At 39.2% G+C, this 24,678-nt stretch overlaps 1 protein-coding gene across 2 annotated transcripts; it reads left to right on the forward strand.

Moving 5' to 3' along the window:
• The first annotated feature begins 1,747 nt into the window (after positions 1–1,747).
• Positions 1,748–19,201, forward strand: tfap2d (transcription factor AP-2 delta (activating enhancer binding protein 2 delta)). Of its 2 annotated transcripts, XM_055054403.1 has the most exons (8): positions 1,748–1,994; positions 2,540–3,058; positions 6,535–6,595; positions 12,877–13,042; positions 15,311–15,429; positions 15,519–15,660; positions 16,510–16,623; positions 18,621–19,201. In XM_055054403.1, the coding sequence occupies exons 1-8, from the start codon at positions 1,956–1,958 to the stop codon at positions 18,835–18,837; spliced, it is 1,377 nt and encodes a 458-aa protein (XP_054910378.1). In that variant the 5' UTR covers positions 1,748–1,955; the 3' UTR covers positions 18,838–19,201. The 2 variants fall into 2 exon arrangements, with proteins under 2 accessions (XP_054910378.1, XP_054910377.1); XM_055054402.1 differs by lacking the exon at positions 1,748–1,994 and having other exon boundaries at positions 2,489–3,058.
• The last annotated feature ends 5,477 nt before the right edge of the window (positions 19,202–24,678 follow it).

The raw sequence follows: 24,678 nt of genomic DNA on the forward strand, positions 1-24,678 counted from the left end.
TTCACGTCGAGCCTCCAGGCAAAACAATCGGTATCGGTTAATTAAACTATAAAAGGCCTTGAGAACTTTTTAAAGCAGGTTATTTACTGCGCCCCCTGCAACACGAGTCTCTGCCAGGGTCGCTATTTGCTTAATGAGCTGATTTTTGTCCTTCTTCTATTTGAACGTAAGAAAATGGGATAAACTGGGATCTTTCTGATCAGGGGGAAAGTGACAAGACTCTGCAATAATTTAAAATCATCATCATTTAATGGTGGCTTGTTGCTTTTGTTCGATATTTGGGCTGAGATTAAGCGGGATGCAGGAACAGATGGGAAGGAAAATAGTTACTTAATTAAAGCGCAGAGTCAGTTTAACAACATCAGCGAGTCGCTTTGGTTGCAGTTTCAGCTGAGTGGGAAAAAAGAGAGACATCCAACCCAGGACTGATTAGGGCTCATCTCTGGTCCCTCCCTCTTCATCTCTCTCTCTTTCTCTCTGGTTTGTTTTTGAGTGGCAGGAAATCTGACAGACAGTAGAATAGCTCTCCTCTCCTCTTCCTCTTCCTCTTCCTCTGGTTTCTATCCCTCTCCTTTATTTCTATTTGCTCCTCGCCAACAGGCTCAGACCACAGAAACTTCCGCGTTTGCTCTATTTATGTTTCTATTGCTTTTACCAGAAGGCCTGAGGGCAAGTCACTGTCTGATTCTCTATGTTTTTATTCCCATTTTAGCTGCGTTTATTTTCCTATCAGATAAAATATTTCATTTTGCCCCCTAATATATCCTCTCAAAAACCCAAAAACATAAAGATATATTTTTAAAAAGTAAACAAAAACCCAATAATCTGCATGACGGCACCGTGGAGCTGTGCAGGAGCACCAGGGCGCTCAGGTGAGTCACAGCAATGAGAGAGAAAAATAGAAAGAAAAAACACCATAAAATAAAAATTACATTCACAAATAATAATAAACACGTTTGAAACCAGACCTGCGCGTCCACAGCATTAATAATGAGTTCATTATTAACAAAGAAAACATTCAGACTGGGAGGAGAAATGGGGGGAAAATAAATCAAATGCATCAAAAGATTAATGCAAAAAGCTGGAAAATGTGGGGGGAAAAAACCAACAGATTTGTACACAATAAAAAAAAAAAACCCCAGATAAACCGGAATGAATTTCCAACTGCCAGCAAAAATATGTGACTCGAATATCGCAGTAAATTAATCTGTGAAAATGTGAATAATCTGAAAACGCAAACGGACAAAACGTGAAAACAGTATTTAATGTAAAAACCAATAGAAAGGCTAATAATCGGTGCATGCAGGAAGCATAAAAAGCATCCAAACTGAAGCGTTTTCAGCAGAAACATAAACATCTTTTACATCCAACCTTATTCCAAAACATTGCAAATTAAACTTACAGTTTCGTTGAAAATCCGCTCGATTTTTGTTAAACGAGTAAAAAAAAACAATAATATCACGACGAAAAACCGAGCAGCGGACCTGGTGGAAACACAAACGAGTCAAAAATGGAGGAAAATGTCCAGAAAAAAGCCTGGAAAACGTTGAAAGAGGCTCTCGATCCTTATTAGGGCGAAGATACAATATTTATTCCTTGTCTCCTGGGATGCTCCTTCTCCGTCTATTGTCCTCCCATTCCTCAGTGCTGATGCTTAATTTTCAAAACTTCTATATTACCAAGGGACCTACGACATCAGCCGAGAAATACCCTGCAAGTACAAAATCCGTGCGCCAGCCCCGTCCGTGCAGAGGGGAGACGCTGCGTTCCGCCAGCTTTCTACCAAAACCCAGAGACGCGCAAAAGGGGAACTTTTCCATCTCGCTCGCTTTTCTTGGAGGATTTTAAAGCACTTTTTTATTATTATTATTATCGGCATTATTACTATTATTATTCGATCGGGTCGTAGAGGAGAGTGAGACCAAAACATTTCGGGTTATTTTGGAGAAAGAACAATGTCAGCGACCTTCCCCGGACTTGTCCACGACGCAGAGGTAGGCTGCTTTATTTCATTTAACAGAATTTAATTTAGACAATAAAAAAATGTTTTAGTTAATCTGTAAAAGAAACGCAGTTGATGGAATGCAAGAAAATGAAAAGAAGTGGCTAAAAGAGACTTATTAGGGTTTTATTTATTATAAATGTGAGTGATTAGGACGTTTCAGGGCAGAACTCGCCTTTGTGTCTCTCCTCCACGGCGAGCAGCAGCGCTGGGAGTGAATTTGCCAGCAGCTCGGTAATAATAATAACATATAACAGCACGCCTTTTTAAATGCTGCACAGAGAGTGACAGGCATGCCAAAGGGAGGAAAAAAAACTACCTATTGCTCCTGTTGCAGCGCGGTCGTTCCCCTCCCAGGCGCGTTGAAATGACATCTCCTTCAGGTGGTTTCAAGTGAGGAGGAGAGAGGAAGAAAAAAAAACGCTTTGAGAGTGTGTGAGTTGTGTTTTGGAGTGTGTTTGGGAGGCAGAGAGGAGACACCGGCTGATGCTAAATGACACTGCTCATATCTTTCCCTGTCTCTTTATTATCTTCCAGATACGTCACGACGGTTCAAACAGCTACCGGCTCATGCAGCTCGGTTGTCTGGAGTCGGTGGCCAACTCCTCGGTCGCCTACTCCTCCTCGTCGCCGCTCACCTACCCGGCGCCGGCGGGGACGGAGTTCGCCTCGCCCTACTTCTCGGCCAACCACCAGTACACGCCCCTGCACCACCAGTCCTTCCACTACGAGTTCCAGCACTCCCACCCGGCCGTGGCCCCGGAGGCCTACGGGCTGAACTCGCTGCACTCCGGCCAGTACTACCAGCAGATCCACCACGGGGAGCCCGCCGACTTCATCAACCTGCACAACGCGCGCTCGGCCCTCAAGTCCTCGTGCCTGGACGAGCAGCAGCGGCGCGAGCTGGGCTGCCTCGACGCTTACCGGCGCCATGACTTGTCGCTGATGACGTCACACGGCTCGCAAGCCTACGGCGTCGGCATGCACCACCCGGACCAGAGGCTGCTGCCCGCCGCCGGCCTGGGCCTCCCTCCTCCGGCGGCAGACGACCTGCAGGTACCGGCGGCCTTCGAGTCCAGACCCAACACAGAAAAAAACAAACTAAATGTGATTCGCTTTAACAAGAAGTAACACGGACGCACCACTGCCCCACTGGCCCACTAACCAAAAACATTCCCCTCTTCTTATTGAGCAGAGAAACAGATGTCTGTCTGTCTGTCTGTCTGTCTGTCTGTCTGTCTGTCTGTCTGTCTGTCTGTCTGTCTGTCTGTCGCTTTCCACTCAGGGACTGTAACTTTGCTCATGTTGGATCTGATTTTGAGATCATTTTGTTTCCGAAGCAAAACGTGAGCGCACAAAAAGCGGCTCAGTAAATGTCAAGTCCACACGGCGCGACGCCTCTGAAAGGCGGGCAGGCCGGTTTCTAAAGGTTAATTGACTGGCAGTCTATAGACCTATTGAGGAATCATCCCTTTATTTCTCCCAGAAACACACGTGACCCATATTTTACATAATTCCCTTCGATGTAAAGAAACGGCCATGTTAAAAAAAAAGAATGTGTGTGTGTGTGTGTGTGTGTGTGTGTGTGTGTGTGTGTGTGTGTGTGTGTGTGTGTGTGTGTGTGTGTGTGTGTGCTGGGGCAGAGAAAAGCCGCTGGTCGCTCCATTCTCCGGTAAAGGGCGGATTAACGGATCGGGCTTCAGGACACAATAGCGACTCGAGCAGCATAAAGCACCGTAGTTTATCCAATTACGGACTTAACGTCAATCAACTTTGTTAGTTATGCAGCGACATCTGAGCCGGTTTTATAGACGCGTCTCTGGTTAAACACTGACGCGTAATTTATGTCGCGTAAATGTTTTTTTTTGTTGTTGTTGTTGTTGTTTTTTATCCTCCGAAGCAGAATTTTAACCACTGATTAAAATCTCACGTTTTTTTATTATTTAATTTTTTCAAAATGTGTAAATTCAGAATATGGTTTGAAATATGTATTTTGCATGAATGACAAATTATATTATCTAAATAGAAATTAGGATGTTTTATTATAATTTAATGTAATTTTTAAAAAATTGGTAATTGCGTATTGATTGTAAATATTATGGAATATTTTGTTTTTTTTTTAGTTATTTTTTAAGTGTCGGGTATTTTTAATTTTTAAATCAGTGCATGTGATATACCTAATTTATATTTTGACATAATTAAAAAATATCGATAAAAATTCTTTTATATTTATAGATTTCATATTTTTTTCATTCAATTTTGAATTTTTATGATATTCTTCGGCTCTTTTTAGTTTAGTTTTTTTTTTACATTCCGTTTTACTGGAGGCTTTTGGGATTTTAAAGGGCGAACTTTGACCTTTTGTAGCCGATAAGAAAGCAGCGGCTCGTGAACCTGCGCTCGCGCGAGGCGGATGTCTGAACCCGACAGATGCGTCCTGGTCTCGCGCGGCGCCGCCGCATCTCTGAGCGCGTTAAAGAGATTTTCATGGCGAACAAAGCAGCTGCCACACCTTTCCCCCGTCAGCGCGCTAATTCATGCAGGACCGCTGCGTTTTGTATATTGATTTTATAATCACTTTAGCTCCGGAATAAGAAGAAAAGGAACAGAGCAGGAGCTGGTTAAGAAAGCGCTCCAAAAATCTCTTTTCTTTTTATTATTATTTTTTCCCGTCTCCTCCCAGTTTATTTTAATCAGGGGGTTCTGCGTGGGCCAGGCCTCGAGGCTCGCGCGAGGGATTAAGTGTTTTCTGAATAAAAATCGCGTGTTCTTCTTTCTGATGACATTGTTGATACGCGAGTCTGATCCGGACTAAAACGTGTCGCTGCCGTCAGGCCCAGATCTGCGTTTGGCTCCAGATCTCAACAGGTATCAGGATGTTGCTGCCGAATCTGGACGCCTGGGCGGCTTTATGGGTCAGGATGAGACTTTCTGGGTCAGGATGAGACTTTCTGGGTCAGGATGAGACTTTCTGGGTCAGGATGAGACTTTCTGGGTCAGGATGAGACGCGCTGTCCTTGATTGCAGCCGGAAGCTTTTTAAATGAGGCTTGTTTCCGAGGAACCGTGAACAGCAAGTTGATGGTACTGTGACCTCAGATCCGCTCCAAGCCTCCTGTGGTGTTTATACTTTCTAACAAAATGGCCTCCCTCTATTTGCTGTAGCCCAAAGATATATATAAACAGTTTATATACATATAAACTATATATATATATTATATATATAAACAGTTTATATACATATAAACTATATATATATATATAGACAAATGTTATAATGATCAGTTTCTTTGATTTTACTCTTTATGTTTGAGTAAATTGAATATTGTTCTTTTATTTGATTAACTACTGAAAACATGTATCCAAAATTACAAGCAAAAATTTTGTTTTTGTTTGCAGAACATGAGAAATTGTCCAAATAACTAAAAAGATGCAGTGCTATCAGACCTCACATAACGCAACGCAAACATTTCATATTCATTTAGAAGTAATAAAACTATATATAGTAGTTTTGGTGGAAAAACCAGGAGGTTTTAATTTTATACTTCTGAAGTTGAGTGGATGGAAAACAGGGGCGTATCTAGAAAGTTTTGGTCAGGGGCTGGGGGGGCGCTAAAAAGACTAAAATTAAAGAGCATAACAGAAAGTCTTGAGTTTCATTTTGTTATGACAGAATGTAAACATTGGGTTTGTTTTTTTCTTTAGACAAAAATATTAATACAACTTTGTGGTTTTTTTTCTCTCTCAAAAATGATATTTTCATCTTTATAAAATAATGGTCTAAATATTTATTTTGCTTTCTTATTTTTGTGCCCAAAAAAAAAAAAAAAAACTAAGAATGACAATGTTTTAGGAAGGTGATGACTCAATTTGTTTTAGTTTTTATTTGCTTTCAAAACTCCCCTGATTTGATCGTTTCAGTAAAATCCTTAAGTTTAAAACATTTTGCAACTCTTGATTTTTTACTAAAATGTGTGATCTTTCAGTTGACACAATGTGGATCAATGCTACATTTCAACTCAGTTTTTTTTATTCTGGCTTTTGAGTGAAATAATTGGATCAAATATTCGTCTTTATTCCTCTTTGTTGATATTTAGAAAATATATTTTGGACATAAAAATGACCTTTGACCCCTTTGGTGGCGATATGGTAAAAAAAAAAAAAAAAAAGAGAAAAAGTAATGTAATCAAAACTGAAGCATCTTTGGATATTTTTGATCCAAACAAATTAAAAGCAATTATTTGAAAACTCTTAGTCAATAAAAAGCCTGATTGGGAGGCAAATGTGTAAAAACTCACTTCTAGAATCTCTTAATTCATTTTTTCTTTTCTTTTCACTCATCAACTTATGAAACTCATCCATTAAAACAAATATTCACATGAAATCCTTTCCTCAGATGGAGGATTTTCAGTTCACAGCTGAATGTTTTTGTGCACCTGCGCGTAAAAACAACAAATATATTACAGGCTCTGCAGCAGCAGCAGCTTGCATGTTTTTACTGTCTGCCAGACTAATGAGCGCTCGTCTCTGCAGGGCTCCGTGGAGGCGCAGTGTGGGCTCGTACTGAACGGCCAAGGGGGCGTCATCCGGAGAGGTAAGGACCCCCCGTTTGTTTCCTCTCTGTGTTGTTGCACCGGAGGCCGTGGAAAACAGTCACGGCTCGACACAAGACAAGACAGCGAGCAGATAGACAAACAGGCGGAACGCTCCTCTCTTGTCTGCTGTCAACATGTTACAGCAGGAACGGCCCCGCTTTCCTCGCCTGTTTAAACACGACACACACACACACACACACACACACACACACACACACACACACACACACACACACACACACACACTGCTCCCCACTTCCACTGTGAAACGAACTGTCACTCAACACCTACGTGTTTCTTTGTGTGCAGGCTCACTAAACTCTCCCAGACAATTAAAATGTCAACAAAGTCAAAGTGACAAAGGCAATGCTAGGCTACCTGTTTAGCTTACCCTTTATGCTAATCTGAATTAGCATTGTTAGCTGTGTTAGCTAAGAGTTTTTTCAAGCACTCAAATCTGACATACTTTACTTGATATACAATATAAATAAACAAACAACGTATGATGCAACACATTTGCAGCCGATGTTTAAAGAAGCTAAATGACGATGCTAGTGCCTTAAAAGTAAGGAGAAAATTTCCATCTGTTTTCAATAAAATAAATAAAAGTTGCATCACAGATGGAATATTTAGTTCCATTTTGTTGAATTTAGAAAGAAAATGTGATAAAAAGTTGCTAAGATTTCTTACAAATCAGTATATTGGGCCTTTAATGTAGCATGGAGTAACTCAGCTTTGCTGTTATTAGCCATATATAGATTTTGGTTAAAAAACCTAATTATTAGTGTTTACAGTGGTTCACAGGAGAGCTGAAGATGCCTTATTGAGTTAACATAAACAAATAAGCAATAAAAAAAAGGCTTGTTCTGCCCCTTATAAAATGGCACCCTGGGCAGAGAGCCATTAAAAAGTCAGTTTTTATAATAAATAACAAAAAAATAAAATTTCAAACCTGCTCAAGTCTTTTATCTTTAATTATTAGTCACATCAGTAGCTCAGAATTGCAATAAGCTAAAATTTACTCGTGACATTTATTTAAACTTTATACAGTTGGCTCCACATTTCTGAATATTCTTCAGATGTTATTTATCAGACTGGACTGCAGGCGCAGATTTGGCCCGTGGGTTCGGAGGATGAAGGTGTTTGGATCCACCTGTGCGCGTGTCGTTTGAGCCTGAACAAACACGCGGCAGGCCGGCCTGTTTCCTCACGCGTGGGACTGAAAACACGCCGCGGATCTTCTTTTCGCTCCATCAAAGCTCGCCTGTTTCTTTTCCTGCGTGGCGGCTGCGTGTAATTTTCCACACAGAGGCAGAAAGGAAGGCCGGTTTAATTTTTCATCAGCCCTGCCCTGCCGAGGTGTTGGGGCTTTTCTCTCGGATTGACGCGGGAATCCCTCCGCCATCACTTTCGGTTAACGGCGCGCCGCATTTGGCCCTGAGCTCAGCCGCTGCAACCATCACAACCAATAATCTTTGCTTTACCTCCCGCTCCCGTATCGATAGCTTCTCTCGCCTCGGGCGCACGCTTTGATATGCTAATGCGGAGCGGGGCCCCCGGATTCAGCCGAGATCATATTAATGTTGTTCTTTCTGACTGCGGCTTTGGCGGCATGAATATTCACACAACCTTTTTCAAAAGAAAATCACTCAAGAAATGCGGATCCTACTTAGGAGGAGTCGTCTGTGTTTTTAATCACGCTGCTTTCTCTTTTTCCACTCCTTCAGCCCGGAAAGATCAAGCTGATCCGTCTGACGCGCGCCCCCGCGCCGTTACGCACGACACGCACATCCGCTCTTCTTCGCTGTTTTTTTCTTTTTCTTTTTGCAGCTATAAACATTGTTGTTAAAATATGAGGAGAATGGCATTTGGCCCTGGTCTCTTTTTCTTTAATTTTCGTGGCAAACTCGTAAAAGGCGCTTGATTCCGCGTGTGATCCCGCCCGCCGCTCGCGCCGCAGCCCCAGGCTACTCTCCGTTGCTTAAATACCGTTATCGCCTCTGGGCCCGCGCGCTCCGCTGACTGCACTACCGGCAATAGCTCTTTTCGATCGCCCTTGGCAACATAAAATACAAACTACTTTGAATCAAAACATTTTTAGGGGAATTAATATGATGTGAACCGCGCGGCTTTCAGAGGCGCGCGCGCACCCCCCCTCTGTCAGAGCGCGTGAGCCTGACGGACAGGTGAGCGCGGGTTCAGTTACCTGCCACATCGTGCCCTGGCACGGAGCCGCGCACGCGCACGCACGAGCTTAACGGACAGCAGCCTTATCTATCGATCCCCAGTTTGACAGGCTGAGTGGAACTGGAGGCTCCAACTGGTCCAACTGGTGCAGCTGGAGTCCAGCTGGCCTTTGTTTCCACACCAGTCAGGTGTTCCAGTTAAAGGGGCAAAGCAGCTGGATGACGCTTCTTCTCCTTTTCTTCTTCTTTATTTATATGTCAGCCAGAAATTGAGGAAAAGCCACAACATTTCTGCTGACTATGAATAAAAGATTGTCAGTGGAGGAGGAAAGAAAAAATGAAATAAAAATAAAAACAGAGTACAGCTTGTTTAGTTTGGTTTCTGTTTACTTATTTGTCATCCACAAGAACGGTTTAAAAAGATTTGGCCCCCGGCTAATTCCTATGTTCTCCCAAGGCAGGTAAACAAAATGCATCTAAGATACAAATAAAAACACGATTAATTCAAATTTCCCTTTATTTCATTAGGACACCAACAGACCGGAGAATAATTTCAACCAACTAACAGCATCAGTGCAGTATTTTAATAATAATAATAATAATAATAATAATAATAATAATAATAATAATAATAATAATAATAATATAATAAATGATGCCAATTAAAGCTTCAAAAGTATCAAACTTCAGACTATAATATTTGGAGGACGGTTTCTTTTCAGACCTTTTCGTTCGTTTTGTCCTGGTGATTCAGTCAGTTTGGCGGGTCTGGCTGCTGAATGGTGTCGGCTCAGATTTACTAGCATAGCTAAGCTAAAATACCAACATAACGATCATATAAAAGTCAACAAACATAAAAGCTCACATACATTTATTCTAATAAATTGTAGCTAAATGCTAATCCTGCAGCTCCAAGAGAAAAGTTGTTTCAATTCTTAAATTATCTGTTTTCTGTCATTAGCCAATACATTTGATTACTTCATTGATGATCAGCTTTACTGCTGATTGCTTTAAAAGAGAAATAGCTTTAAGGTTCGAACTTTTTTAATGACAAAACAGAAAATCACTTCAGTTTTTTAAAAATATAAAATTTTCTTCTTAAAATTTAAATTTTGTAGAAAATGGGAGGATATTATCTGAGGCAGGAAGTTTCAGGTGATGAGGACAGAAAAATAAATGTATAAATGTGTAATTCCAGTAAGATCTGGCTGGATTTATGAAATCACTAAATGTTTTTCTCAAATGTTTTTAAGAAGCAAAGGAAATAAAACATTTTATCAAGACAAAAGTGCAAATAGAGAATATTATGAAAAATGCCTTTCAAATTTATGGATAAAGGTTCATTCCAGGACCAAAAACACCATCATGATTACAAAAACGTGTGACAATATTAAAACAAATCAGTTTTTTGCTGAATTAGCACAGCACAGTTCAAAACTAAGAGCATAAATATCCTTAAAAATATAAAATATAAACCCAAATGTTCAAGTCTGCAGGATTCCAATCTTTTATTTTCAGTTTGTTTCCTGCTTTACGTCGTCTTCCTGTCTAAGCCAACATGTTGGATCTGGAAGTGAAATTACATTTACAAAACGATGTTTGTTCCTGTTGCAGAATTAAATCATCAAATATCTGGATTATTTTTGCTTTTTAAAATAAACTGAGCTCCTTTGCACCAAAGCAAACTTTCATTCATGACATAATAACGCTGGTCATAAAAACACAAACAAAAACGTTTCTGTGCACATTTACTCACCCTGGGTTAAATTTTAATAATTTTAACTAATCTAAGAGTAACTCAAAAGCTAATAAATGATTATTCATAAAACATGCAGTACAATGTTGAATATTTGTAGTAATATGTGATTGTAGAGAAATGTTTATTTTGTTTCTGCAGAATAATTTGTACAGTGTAGTGAGTTGGAAAGTAACCAAATTTCTTTTAACTCATATTTTATATATGTAACATTTTTTAACAACTGGTTATTTAATTTTGCCATAAAATGCCTGGAAAACTCATAATAATGAGTTCAATTAACAAAAACAAACTGATTTTGTAAAACTTGTGGATCTGCTTTAGTGTGTTGCAAATTATATTTCACATTAGGGTAAATATTTTCCTCAAAAACTGAATTACAGTTACGTAAAAGACAAAAAAAAGTGTCCAAAAACGAACCCTTATCTGGTTTCTCAAGCAAAATGCATTGATGCTTCCACAGTGAGTTGTCATGAAATAAAAACCTTGTTGGTGGTCAAATTAGCCCCAAAAAGGATCATCCGATCTTCGCCTGCAGCGCCGTTCTACTCGCCCTAAAAGGCGTCTTTTTATTTCTCTTCATCATTTCCAACACGGCTAATAACAAAGCGACACACCCTGCTGTTAGATCTGATAACGAGGCGGATAAATAATAGAATATAGCCTGCAGTGGATCAGACAAAAACCTTGCATTTCAGCCACTTAGGCTGTTCGCTTCAGTGAAACTCAATAATGAAAACACACAGCCAGAGAAGTCAATACATATTTTACATCTGTACATAAATATGTTTGAGTGAGGACCGGCAGCGCTGAGGCAGGTGTGATTAATAATGCGGAGCAGCTTCGGTTTTGTTTTTCCCCTCCTGGAAGAAAAACTCTTAGATAAACTTTAAAACTGAACCTGGATCATAAATACATGCAGGCGATGTTATATTTAAAATGTCCACTGATTGGTCCTATAGGTAAAAGAGTTGAGAGTTGCTTCATCGCTTTAGAAATGTGTGTTTTTTTAAAATATATTTTACGATTTAAGTTTTCGGGAAACAACGGATTCAGGCTGGAAAGAGTCGATGTGAAACCTGCAGACCTGACTGCATGTTCTGGCTTCAGGGTTCCTGTTGAAATGCAGAAAGTTTTCTTCTCACGCGTCGACTTTCCACCCATCTGACTCTTCATGAATCATTATAAATGAAACCTGAGTGAGAAACGAGATTTTCTTATTCATCCTGTCACATCTGCACAGGATTTTATTTCACACAGAGGAGCAAATTTTCTTTGAAACTAATATACATTTACACTTAAACAAGCCTCTTGCTAAGTATTTTTCTCTATTTTATAGGAAAAACATGGCAGTTTATGACCAGAAATGAGTTTTCTGAATGCAAACGGAGCAGAAGGAACATCCAGATTTCTTTTAATAATAAAAATGTCCTTGTGGGCTCCCGTAGCTCTGCAGATCCTTTTAAATACAGCAGATATGTGAGGTACATTTTATTCTGTCCTGGTAACAGAAAGCAGGCTGTGTTTATGAAGTCGTGTTAAAGCTGCAGGGGGTTCTCCAGAATACTTTCATAAGTTTCTCCAGATGGTGGAACAATAATAATCACCAAATAACATGACAATATTTTCTGCTGCTGTAATTATTTAGGGCTGGAGCTGGAAGTCAGTAATGGGATTGAGCAAAGAAATATGTCTTAAATTGATAAAACACAAAACATTAATCAGATATTCATAAAAACAATAAGTTGCACATAAGTTTAACAAACTTATTGGCCTTAATTCTGCTTTTGAATGATATTATGGACAAAATTCAAACATCTCAGCAAGTCAACATGTTCAGTTTTCAGTAGATAAAAATTGAGATGTCAAAGACTTTAATTCATCCTAATCTGTTAGTACTAAAACCATCCTACAAAAAAATAAAGTTGCATGAGAATAAAATTTAAATAATACAATATTAAAATCATATAATTAGACAAAAGTCAAAACAATATTGAATATTGTGAGAATAAAGTCATTATGAGAAATAAAGCAATATATTACAGGAATAAAGTTGAAATAATTAAGATAAAATCATATTATGAGAATAATGTTGTAATCGTACAAGAATATAGTCAAACTGATGACTTTGTTCTCATAATTTTATATATTTTTAAGTTTTTATCCCGGCTCTGATACTCCCTGGTAATCCTGCACTAATTTTCATTTTTTATAACTTTTATTTTTCCTCATTTTCTGCTGGAATATCAGCTGGTTCTTTCAGTCTCTCTAACTTCCCAAACGTTGCTGTTTCTGCCCCTGTGACCTCTGACCTCAGCGCTGCTCTGCGTGTTTGCAGGGGGGACGTGCGTGGTGAACCCCACCGACCTGTTCTGCTCCGTACCGGGTCGCCTCTCGCTGCTCAGCTCCACCTCCAAGTACAAAGTCACCATCGCCGAGGTGAAGAGACGACTTTCGCCGCCAGAGTGCCTCAACGCCTCCCTGCTGGGCGGCATCCTGCGCAGGTCAGTGCAAAACGCCGCCGCAGAACCTCTGGAAAAACAGCCTCAACGGTCAAAATATCTTCATTTAACTGTTTGAATCCTCCCACGACGCACAGCAGTGGACAAGAGAGGACATTTTTGGGGTAGAGGGGGATTTTTGGGTAGCAGAAGCTCCCACTTTCCAGGCCTAAATCTGGCTGCTGAGCTTCGGAGAGTCTTTGTAGCCCTCAGATAAAACAGAGGATATATTTCTGCGCCCACAAGAAGGCCGGGGCTGCACGCGCCGCCATGCCCAGGGAGCCAGAGGCAGGCGAGACCAGGCCAAAGCACGCCAGGATCAGAGGCAGCAGAGGAAAGCAGGAGTTGCCAGCGCTGTATTATTGATGAGCTGGAGAGAAAAGGAGAAGAGAGGAGGGAGAGAATATGGCTACCAGACGAGGCATCAACAAAGGGAGAGGGAAAAGACCCGAGCACAAACGGAGAGGCTCGTCTTTATGGGGATTAATATTGATTATGCTCCACATATTGGTGCTACATGTTAACTGTAGAGGTTAGTGCAGGACTGGAGGAACTCCTCCAGTCTGACACCGTCATAATTCACTAGTTTAAGGTGTTTTAATGCCAAAAAGCTCTTTTTGCAACTAACCACTAATAATCTATCAATTATTCTGACGATTAATCAGTTAATCGGATTGAAAAATAGCACAATTTTACTTCTTCAGTTTTACAGATAAAAAAAGAAATCTAGAATTAATATACAAATATATACGAGATACCATGAAAACACAGAATTTGGATAATTTGTACCCAAAAAAATCAGCCTTTTTCTGTCTAAGTATATATTTATACATCTCCAGAAAAAGTTGAGACCACTTCAGTTTCTCTGATTTTACTTTTTACAGGTTTATGTTTGAGTAAAATTAACATTGTCGTTTTATTCTATGAACTGGTGACAACATGTCTCTGAAATTACAAGCAAAAATTTTGGTTTTTATCAGCAGAAAATGAGAAACGGTCAAAATACGGTAAAAGACGCAGAGCTTTCAGATCTTAAATAATGCAAAGAAAACAAGTTTATGTTCATTTAGAAACAACAATACTAATGTTTTAACTCAAGTTCAGAGATCAATGTTAGAAATACATTAAAAGATGAAAATAAAAACATTTAATAAGATAAAATGTCTTTAGCCTTCACTTGATTTACTTTTAGCTTCATTTGAGGAGTTTTGCACAGAACGCACTGCAAAAACACAAAATCTTACCAAGATTTTGGTCTAGTTTTTAGTGCAGATATCTTAGTAAACTTGAAATGAGACAAATTGACTTAAAAGTAACATTTTAGCAGGATATAGGAGCTTGTTTTAAGTAAATAATCCCTTTTATTGAAGAAAAATCTGTAGTTCTATATTTAACTTATATATAATCTTATAAGTTAAATTATCTGCCAGTGGAACTTTTTCTACCAATACTAAGAAAATAAATACTTAAATCAAGCTAAAAAGTCCCTTTTAAGTTAATTTGTCTTATTTCAATTCTTTTATATTAATGGAAAATGTACAGCATGTATATTTGGTCCAGTTTTTGTTTAACTCCTGCTCTAATTATGATGCTTCTTCAGTAAATAGCCTTTTTTTCTCTGAGTCTGTGCACTAACACAGTTAAGGATTAATTGATTACTGAACTAGATGATGATTATTTCATGAATTAATCGATTCAGCCCCATTTTTCAAAGAATAAGCGGTTAAATCTCAAAGTTAGTTTCAAATAATCTTGGTTCAGTTTGAGGTCGAAAAAGTCTGAATACTGAAGATTTTGAACAAATAACTCTGGAGGGAAAAAATCATTAAAAAGTTATTGATAAATCCTTTAATTTTGATGCAAAATTGTACAGAAAGTAGCTTCAGCATCGTCAGAAGTTATAATTGCAGATGAGAACGTTTTTTTGAATAAAAACTGATTATCCATTGATGCATTTGATATTTTATGCCGCCCCTTGACCCATGCCGCCCTCTGCAAAGAGCCACTTTGGCTTTATCAAAAAATGTCACTAAATGTAAAGTTTCTTTACTCACTGAGTTTCAAATTTGTTTTATAGCCGACATGCGAGGGAAACACACACCACTAAAATAATTGTTGCCTTCAGGACAACGCAGCTCACAAAACGCAAAGCAAAACCTCGATTATGCAGTAAATTACATGTTTTCATCTCCACTTTGCCTTTGCCAAGTTAAATCAGTTCCATCATTGAAGTTCTTCAACCCGGTTAAACGTCTGACTTTGTTTTGGCAGAGCAAAGTCCAAGAACGGCGGCCGGTGTCTTCGTGAGAAACTCGATCGTTTAGGCCTCAACCTGCCGGCGGGACGGAGGAAAGCTGCCAACGTCACGCTGCTCACCTCCCTGGTGGAAGGCGCGTCACGCCGCTCGTCACGCTTTTAATATTTAATCCGTTCTAGTCCTCGCCTCCCTGCTTATTCCTGGTGTTTTTGTTCGCTGCAGGTGAGGCGCTCCACCTGGCGAGGGACTTCGGCTACACCTGTGAGACCGAGTTTCCCAGCAAGGCGGTGGGGGAACATTTGGCGAGGCAGCACAGCGAGCCGAAAGAGACCAACGCTCGCAAGAAGATGGTTCTGGCAACAAAGTGAGGAGGAGGCAAACAAAAACAAAATATCACCAAGTAATAATCTTAAATAAGACAAAACTGAGTTCAAGTAACTTTCTGCAAGATAAGAGCTTGTTTTAAGTCAATAATATTGATTTGTTTCCCTAAAGTGAAACAATCTGCCAGTCAAACATCAATATTAAGGAATTACTCACTTAAAACAAGCTCCTGTATCTGGATGAAAAGTTAAGTTAGTTTGTTCATTTTTATAGTGTGATAAGATATTTGCTTTAAAAATTACAGCAAAAATACTTGGTAAGATTTTGTGTTTTTGCAGTGCACATATAAAATGTCATCATAAATATTCTTATCTCACCTATTTTGGGGTTTGAAATGTCAGATGCATCTTTGATAAGTTTTTTTTGTGCTTAAAACCTAAAAACAAGTTTGTTTTAGTAATCAATAAGCACATTTATCGCATCATTTATCATGAGACATTTCTCAATCATTTTGATTTATAGGCAAAACGATAAATTATCTGGATTGTTAGTTTGGCTACTCTCTGTTAAAAGCAGGTATGATTTATAGCTTATTTACACTTATTGATGTGACTGGTGGCACACAATCGCACCAATACAGTAAATATTTTTTTAAATCCACTCCAGTTAGGAGGATTATTTAGTATGAAAACAAAAGCTTCTTTGTCTTGGAGGTGAATTTTAAGACTTGACCACATCCTTCTTGACGTTAGCAGAGTTTTTATCGTATTTATTTCCCCCGATGTGATTTAAAGTGATAAAGATGGACGGGTTTGTGGGAAGGAGAATAACGACGTGTGGAGACAGATGGTAAACTCTTCCTCTCTCCCTCCCTCCTTCTGTCCGTCAGGCAAATCTGCAAGGAGTTCCAGGACCTGCTGAGCCAGGACCGCTCTCCTCTGGGCTCCTCCAGGCCGACCCCCATCCTGGACCTGGACATCCAGAGACACCTCACACACTTCAGGTAGCATTCACACAAAGCGACGCATCAGAAAACCTTGGAGCGAGCCCAACTGTTTCTGTTATTCTTTTAAAAACTACAACGAGAAGCTCTGCGCGTTGTGCCAGTGACCTCTTTGCTGCTTTCCAGCGACGCAGCTGTGCAATCGGAGATTTGGCACAAACAGCGAGAGGAGAGGAGGCTCATTACTGGAAATGTCATATTGGAGAAAAGTTACCAAACTGATAGAGGGAGTTGAGATATTCACTGATGCAAAGAGGAAAACTAAAGAACACCATGCTGGACGTTAGAGTCAAACTCATTTCAGTTCTGGGCCAAATCCAGATCATAAACACTCTTAAAGGGCCGGTTGTGCCAGAATGTGTTGATAAAACCTGTTCACTAATTGTTAAAATATCAAGAAATCCTTGAAATTAAACAATATTGAACATCTTTTTAGTCAATCCAGGATTTTGTGGTTAATTTTGTGATTTTTTCCAATAAAAATCAAAGTGTTTGTGGTTCTGATTTGGAAATGACGGTGAATGTGACATTTTATTCCTTGTCGTACAGATCATGGACTATAATCTGAAGCTGCTGTTTTTGGGACTTTTTGAGAAAAATCTGCAATAAGCTCCAAATTATATCAGTGCAAAAACCTGCAGGGATTTGTTGATTTTGTGTAAATTTCCATGATAATTCTCAGGAAACTGATTGATATAATTTGGCAGTAAATAGATAAAAACTGCATAGATTTGATTGATAATATAATATTTAAGCTCACTTTGTGTTTAGTCTAGAATCTAGAGGGCCACATAAAAAGCTACGGCGGGCCAGATTTGGCCCTCGGGCCTCGAGTTTGACACGTTCTCGAAGTGATTCATAAAAGAGACGAGTATTTTGTTTTTGTGACTCTTCTGACTCTGCAGTGACTTTTATTGTTTGAAATTTATCAAAGGAACACAAATTAGATGGGATTTTAACCCAATTTCTCCGATACGTCGTCTTGAACTGAATGGATTTCATTTTGCTGCCTGGTCATTTCTGGGGCATTTCTGCAAATGAAGGCAGTAAAAGAACAAATTTATTTATGGGACCTTTTGTCATGCAAAATGTACTTTTTGCATGTTTGGGTCTCTACAGCCAAAGTGCTTCAAAAACCACCCAGCTTGTTTTTTGGTGTCTGGAAAATGAGCCAATTCAAAAACCTCCTGGTTATCGAGTCACTGCAGTTGCCTACCAGCCCAATTTGACCTCCAACATGTTTGGTCAGCTGGTTTTACCACAGTACAATGGCTGCTGGAGAAGACAAGTGTTTTGTTGTTGATTTACCATCTAGAAACCACTTCCTGCATTCCTGCTGATTGTGCAGAAGCCTCCACTTTTGTTTTTCAAAGATGTATAGCTATGTAATTGCGCATCTGTTTGCAGCCAGTTTCACGTTTGAGTGTAAACATTGATTTGGGGGCGTGGCCAGCAGCAGCTTATTTGGATTTAAAGTGACAAAACACCCTAAAACACTCTGAAAGGAAGTAGAACTGAGCAGATTCAAATCTCATTACCTAAGAACGATTTTGTGCAAAAATATTGAAACATGGTTTGAATGTCCCATAGTCCTTACTTGTTCTGATGACTTTGTGAAGAAATGTCGCATTTCCCAGCTAAATATTTTATCGAAAAAGTGCAAAGTGATAATTGGGAAGGAGGGAATAGAGATGGGTAGGTCTCGGAAATTAAATTAACGATTATGAAATATAGTGGCTGTCGAAGCTTTGTGTCTAAAAAGAAGCCAGTCTAAGAAAATTGGCTAATTTTCCATGAGACGTTCTTTTTGTGTTTAAGAATACTTAGAACTGTTCAAATGGAAGTGAATCCTCCCTCATGAACTGCTAAAGAGCTGAATCCTGCAGTTTTGAAAGAATAGGCAGTGATTTCACTGCCAGACTCCCAAAAAATCCCAAACTCTCCTCTGATTTGTCTGGAATCGGTTGATTTTACGTTTCTCCGTCTCCTCCCTGCAGCCTGATCACTCACGGCTTCGGCACGCCGGCGGTCTGCGCGGCGCTCAGCACCTTCCAGACGGTCCTCAGCGAGATGCTCAACTACCTGGACAAAAACTCGAGCGGCAAAACGAGCGGGCCAAACGAGCAACAGATCAACAGCAGCTCGGAAAAGACGCAGCTCCGGAAAACAGCCGAATCCCAGAACAAAGACGGGAAGTCAGAAAAGACTGAGTAGCATCTCTTACCCCCCAACACTCACACACCTGGTTGCCGTGCCTTGGAGCGCTGAATCTTAGGAGTGTATCTGTGTGTGTGTGTGTGTGTGTGTGTGTGTTTGTGTGGGGGTGTGTGGGGTGTGTGTGTGTGTGTGTGTGTGTGTGTGTGACTCCCACACATTTTGAATGACTTCTTAAGTAAATATTTATTTCTATTTATTTATCTTATGTGGAAGTCTAACACTAATTTAAGTTTCCCGAATATAGAACGTGAGACTCATATGACATAATATTACAAAGTATTTTTGGTCTAGTTTCTAGTGCAAATAACTAAATACATTTTAAATAGGACAAAACTAATTTAAGAATAACTTATTTTGTTTTATTTCAAGATATTTGCACGAGGAACTCGACCAAATATTCTTGGTAATATTTTGTGTTTTTACAGTGAACATTTAGTTCTTTATTCATTTATTCTGAAAAAGTTTTATTTTTCCAGGTCAGGGTGTAAAGCTCTACAAATCAGTGCATTTGTTCTGCAAAACTGCAAAAGCTTAAGATGATAATTGATCTGTTCAGATTGTTTGAGGAGCAATTGATTCCAAATCAATTGCACATTTTTACATTTTGTTTCTCTGCATTTTTAGCAGATCAGATCTGAATGCCGAACTCTCATGACCTGCAGAGCTCCTGAACCTCAGTCAGGTTTTTTACGTTGGAATCGTCTTGCAAAGGTTTCCAAGCCGCTTGAACTTTTTCACTTTTTTGTCTTGTTGCAGCCACAAGCAAAAACGTTTCGTTCAGATTTCATGTGAAAGATCAACACAAAGTCAAGCATAGTGCAAAAAAAAAAAAAAAAGAAAGAAAGCACATATATATTTTAGTTTTTTTGTTATATCTTGTAAATATGTTAACAGATTCCCCCAAATTAACCACAATCAACCACCTTCAGACTTCACCCAATTAGAACGTTATTAAATTGTAGCCGAGCGGAATCAAACTCATTTTGGTTCTGGGCCAAATCCAGATCCTGAAGGCTCTTAAAGGGCCGGTTGCACCAGAATGCATTGATAAAACCTGATCACAAACTGTTAGAAATACCAACAAATCCTTAAAATTAAATATTACTGAACATCTTTTCTGCCCCTCTGAGATTTTGTGATTCTTTTTGATTTTTTTCCAATAAAAATGAAAATGTTTGTGGTTCTAATCTGGAAACATTTGAGCTTATTTATGACAGTAAATGCAACTTTTATTCCTCTCTGTTTAGAACATGGACCATAACCTGACATCAATTAAAACTCAGGCAGCTGTTTAGTACAAGTAAGAAAGTTTTTGACAATTTTTGAGAAAAATCGGCAATAAACTCCTAATTATGTTTTAGCACAAAGAATTTGTTGATTTGTTGATTTTGTGTGAATTTCCCAAATAATTCTCAAAAAACAGGAGGGACTGATTGATATAATTTGGCAGTAAGTTGATAAAAACTGCATTGATTTGCTTGATAACATAATAAATAATCACACTTGGTGTTTAGTCTAGAATCTTGAGGGCCACATAAAAAGCTACAGCGGGCCGGATTTGGCCCACGGGCCTCGAGTTTGGCACGTTTGTTTTAAGATGATGCAGTAAACGTCTTTTCAGATAATTATGAGAAAATGGAAAGAGTGTGCCATGATCCTGTAAAGAAAACATAACAGTCAAAAGTGCAAAGCAAACATGGAAAAAATACATTTTCTTGATAATTTGCCTAATTTTTTACGCCTCATTGTGAATACCAATGCAAAACATGGAGGTGGCAGTGTTATGCTGTGGGAATGCATTTCTTTAGCAGGGACTTATTTTCTCTCTTATTTCCTATGAGAAAATGAGTATTAGAAATAATCTGTTTATGGATCAAAAACATTTTTCCTAAATCAGAAGGAAAAATTATTTTTAACTTTATGTTAAAAACTAAGTAAACATGTAGGAAAAATCCTACGTCATTATTTCCTACAATACTACATCAGAAGGATTATAATCTGCTCCTCTTCCAGATTATTTCATTTTTCTTAAGGCAAGCTCTTATTTTTGCTAAAAATTCCAGTTTTGTTTTATTTCAAGTGTACAAAAATATTTGCACTAGAAACTAAACCAAACATTTTGGTAAGTTTTATGTTTTGACCTCATGGTTGAACATTTTTCTCATTTTTTGTCTGTGAAACATTTTATTTTCCTTCCACCTCATAAATTTGTGCTTTGTTGCGTTGATGCAAGTTTGTGGTTGTAATTTAAGAAACGTGAAAATGTTGGCGGCATAAACACTTTTGCACGGCGTTCTCAACTCAGCAGGCTGCACTGGTGTGTGTGTGGTTTTCGTCATGAATGTGTGTGTGTGTGTGTGTGAGAGAAACAGAAAGAGAGAGAGAGAGAGAGAGCTAAAGCAAGAGAGAAGGGTCCAACTCAGCCATTTTGTAAAAGAGTGACTTTGCTTTGTGCATGTCTGTCTTTGTACACGATCCAGATTGCAAGTTTAGCCGACACGAGCTCTCCGACTCGCTCATGAACATTTGTACAGATATATATAAATATTTAAATAACTTTTCTTGTAGGCTTTCGACTATATAAATGTTAAATCCCTACCTTCTAAAATGCTGGTGTTCAATAAAGACAGTTGTGTTCTACAGTTTGTTTCTTTTCTTTTTAGTCTGATTCTGTCACGCAAATAAACACGCTTCATATATAAACACGTGTGTGCAAACGTCAGGAAGCAACAGAGTGAGTGGAGACAGAAACACACAGATCAAAGCCAGAGAGTGTGAGAAATCCAAACGAGTTCACAGTGTCAAAATTATGAAAAGCAAGAGTTTTCGTCTAATGTTGCGACAGAAAGCTCTACCTACAGGAAACTTCAAACGCCTGTGTGTTTTCCTTGGGTTTGAGCGACTTCTGTCACATTCCCTGTTTATTCTGATTCTCCAAAAATCTAATGATAAAACAGAAGGAAGAGCAGCTGCCTGCTGGCGTCTCCATCCGGGCCGCGCCGCTTCTGTTTGCTCGTTAATATTCCACTCATTTAGAAAGGAGGTCACATTCGCCGCACAATGCAAAAAGAAAAACACACACACACACACAGACAGAGAGGATGCATTTACACTCACGTCTGCACCGATTTGTCACTCAGAGTCGGTGCAAATAGAGCCTCGGGTGGAGAAGTAGTGAAGGTAAAGGAAGGAAGGGACTCAGGTGGAGGAAACCAGTGTGTTCCTGGTGTCACTGCTTGAGTTCTGGTTTTCCTACAGGATTATGCAAAATTGGAAAATCTGCAAATTGTATTCCTTAAATCTGGAAAACCATTGCATTTATAAAACATTTACTGGTTTCCAGTTATTTTGTGTCTCTTTTCAAACTTCAGATTCCACTCGTTCATTCACTGGATAACAACGTCGGCCATTTTTAGTTTTTTCTGCACAAGATGCAAAACATTATTTTAGATTCTACAATAATAAAACCAAACCTTCTGCAGTTCACTGATTTAAAAACTTTAATTTTGTTTTAAAGAAAGATTCCTGCAGGATGTTTCTGTGCTGCAGGGCTAAAATCATTAAACCATTACAAATTATTAACCAAACTGGACAATAAAATTAACTGCAACAAAATATTTGTACTTTCTGCATCTGTACAAACACAGATGCACAATATTAGAAAAATAAACGTTTGTCTGGTTTCAGATGGAATTGACTTGTTTTAGTCAAAAAGGTGGAATAAGATGGAAAATTAAATTCAAATTCTGATTTTCTAAATTTTTTCTGTCGTCTTTGCAAATGGAGGAGGGTCTTAGTGCTGTCAATCAACATCATGTACTCAAAGCTAAATGTGCTAATAGAGGAGGAACAACTTGTCATCATCAGCAGCTATGCTAACTAGCTAATAGCTTGTAGAGAGAGAAAAAAGAGTGCTTAACTACATAATGCTAACTTTAACAAATATGTAAATATGTTTTTATTAAAATTACAAACTGAAGCTTCAATTAATTTGAAACTATAAAAACTGAATCAGCTTGACTGGGAAATGGACAATTTTTCTCTTTCACATTAGACCAGTGCTTCTCAAATAGTGGGGCGGGCCCCCTTTGGGGGCGCAGTGCGATACCTGGGGGGCTTGTGATCCTGGGGAACAGGCTTTTTTTTGGCCGTACTAGTATAAAGTGTAATTGCGCACAGTAGGCGGCAGTGGCGCTCTCATTGTTACTTCTGTCACGTTTGCGACAGTGCAACATTTTACGACTTACAAGACAACAGGTTTGCCTTGGTTAGCAGTGTTAAGTCAACAAAAAGCTCCGACTGCGTTCTGTCTATGGCCTCCGTTATTCAACAACCCCCAACATGAAAAAGTTTTTCACAGGGATGAAAAGAAAAGCGGAGAGAGACAAAGATAATGAGACAACAGAAAGTCAACCGAAAGCTAAGAAGAGGAAATACGACGAAGCGTATTTAGCGCTTGGCTTCACTGTGACTACAGTTGGAGAAGAGGAAAGACCGGTGTGTTTGCTGTGTCTAAAAATGCTCGCAGCGGACAGCATGAAGCCAAATAAATTAGCGCGTCACTTAAATACGTTACATCCCAATCACGCCGATAAGCCGCTAGAGTTTTTTCAGCGAAAAAAATGTTATGCAGAGATGGATAGTCACGGTGGGGAATGGGGGCGCGAATAGTTTTCTTCTTGCTAGGGGGGGCGTAACGGAAAATAATTGAGAAGCACTGCATTAGACGCTGCTCTGGCTTTAACTTCAGTGATTTTCATGTCACTAAATGTTGCTTTGGTGTTAATATGTTTGCAAGATGTGCAAATGATAGACGGGAGTAAATTCAGCAGGAGAATTAAATCGATAAGCTTCCATCTTACACTGAGAAGAGGATGGGATTCATTTGCAAGTTTGACAACAGCAGTGCTTTTATTGATCCCATTAATATGCGATGCTCGTTTATGACAACATAAAGCAACTTTCAGTTCCACCATTATTCACCTTTTAGTGTAATTTTTATGAAATCTCGGAACAGATTCTTCCCCGCATGCAGGCTTTACATTCAGGGCAGCTTACCATGCTGAGCACACAATAAAAATATACATTTTCAACAAAAAAAAAAAACCCATGTCAGAGTTCTGCCATTTATATGGAGGTGAATGAAACAGTCGGAGGTCTCAGAGGGACGATAACTCCCGCTGACTGAGCCCCACAGTCATGAACACCGAACTCTGCCAACTTCTAAAGCCGCGTCTCTCTCCTCTGAAGCTGTAACCCTGCTGCTCCCCCGCCTCCTCCGACTCATCTTCGCTCTGCTAAACCCCTCTTCCTCCTCTGTCCTGATCCCGCTCAGTCCCAAGAACATTCCAGGCACTTTTTCTCTCCTCTGCTTCCATCCTGACTGTCCTTGTCGCTCCCTGTCGCACTTCAAGGGCTTTTTTGCATTTAAAACCTGCAGGAATCCAAATAGGGAGCCATGCAGCAGCTTCAGCTTGGCTCATATATTTCTATGTACTCAGATCTCTGAGAAATTAATGTACAGTAGGTATATTTACTTGAATAAACAGCAAGGTTATCAAAGAGTTTGTTCAAATCATATTAAAAATAACTTTGGCTGAAGTGAAGACCATAAAAATATTCTCTGACATTGATGGAAATAGGAAAAAGAGTCAATAAATCCACATTGTCAGCTTTTTGGATGCTCCTTTTGGTGGTGTGTTATTGACACCTAGTGGCCAATGAGCGTAACTGCAATAACATTTTTTGTTTGTTTTTTATTATGTTAAAATGTTGCATTTAAATTAGAAAACAGAATTACTTTCTTGTCTAAGACACAATAGTGAATTTCAAAATGAA

Source organism: Poeciliopsis prolifica, unplaced genomic scaffold (assembly GCF_027474105.1).
Source record: "Poeciliopsis prolifica strain line A6 unplaced genomic scaffold, Auburn_PproV2 SCAFFOLD039, whole genome shotgun sequence".
In the NCBI taxonomy this organism is placed as follows: Eukaryota; Metazoa; Chordata; class Actinopteri; order Cyprinodontiformes; family Poeciliidae; genus Poeciliopsis; species Poeciliopsis prolifica.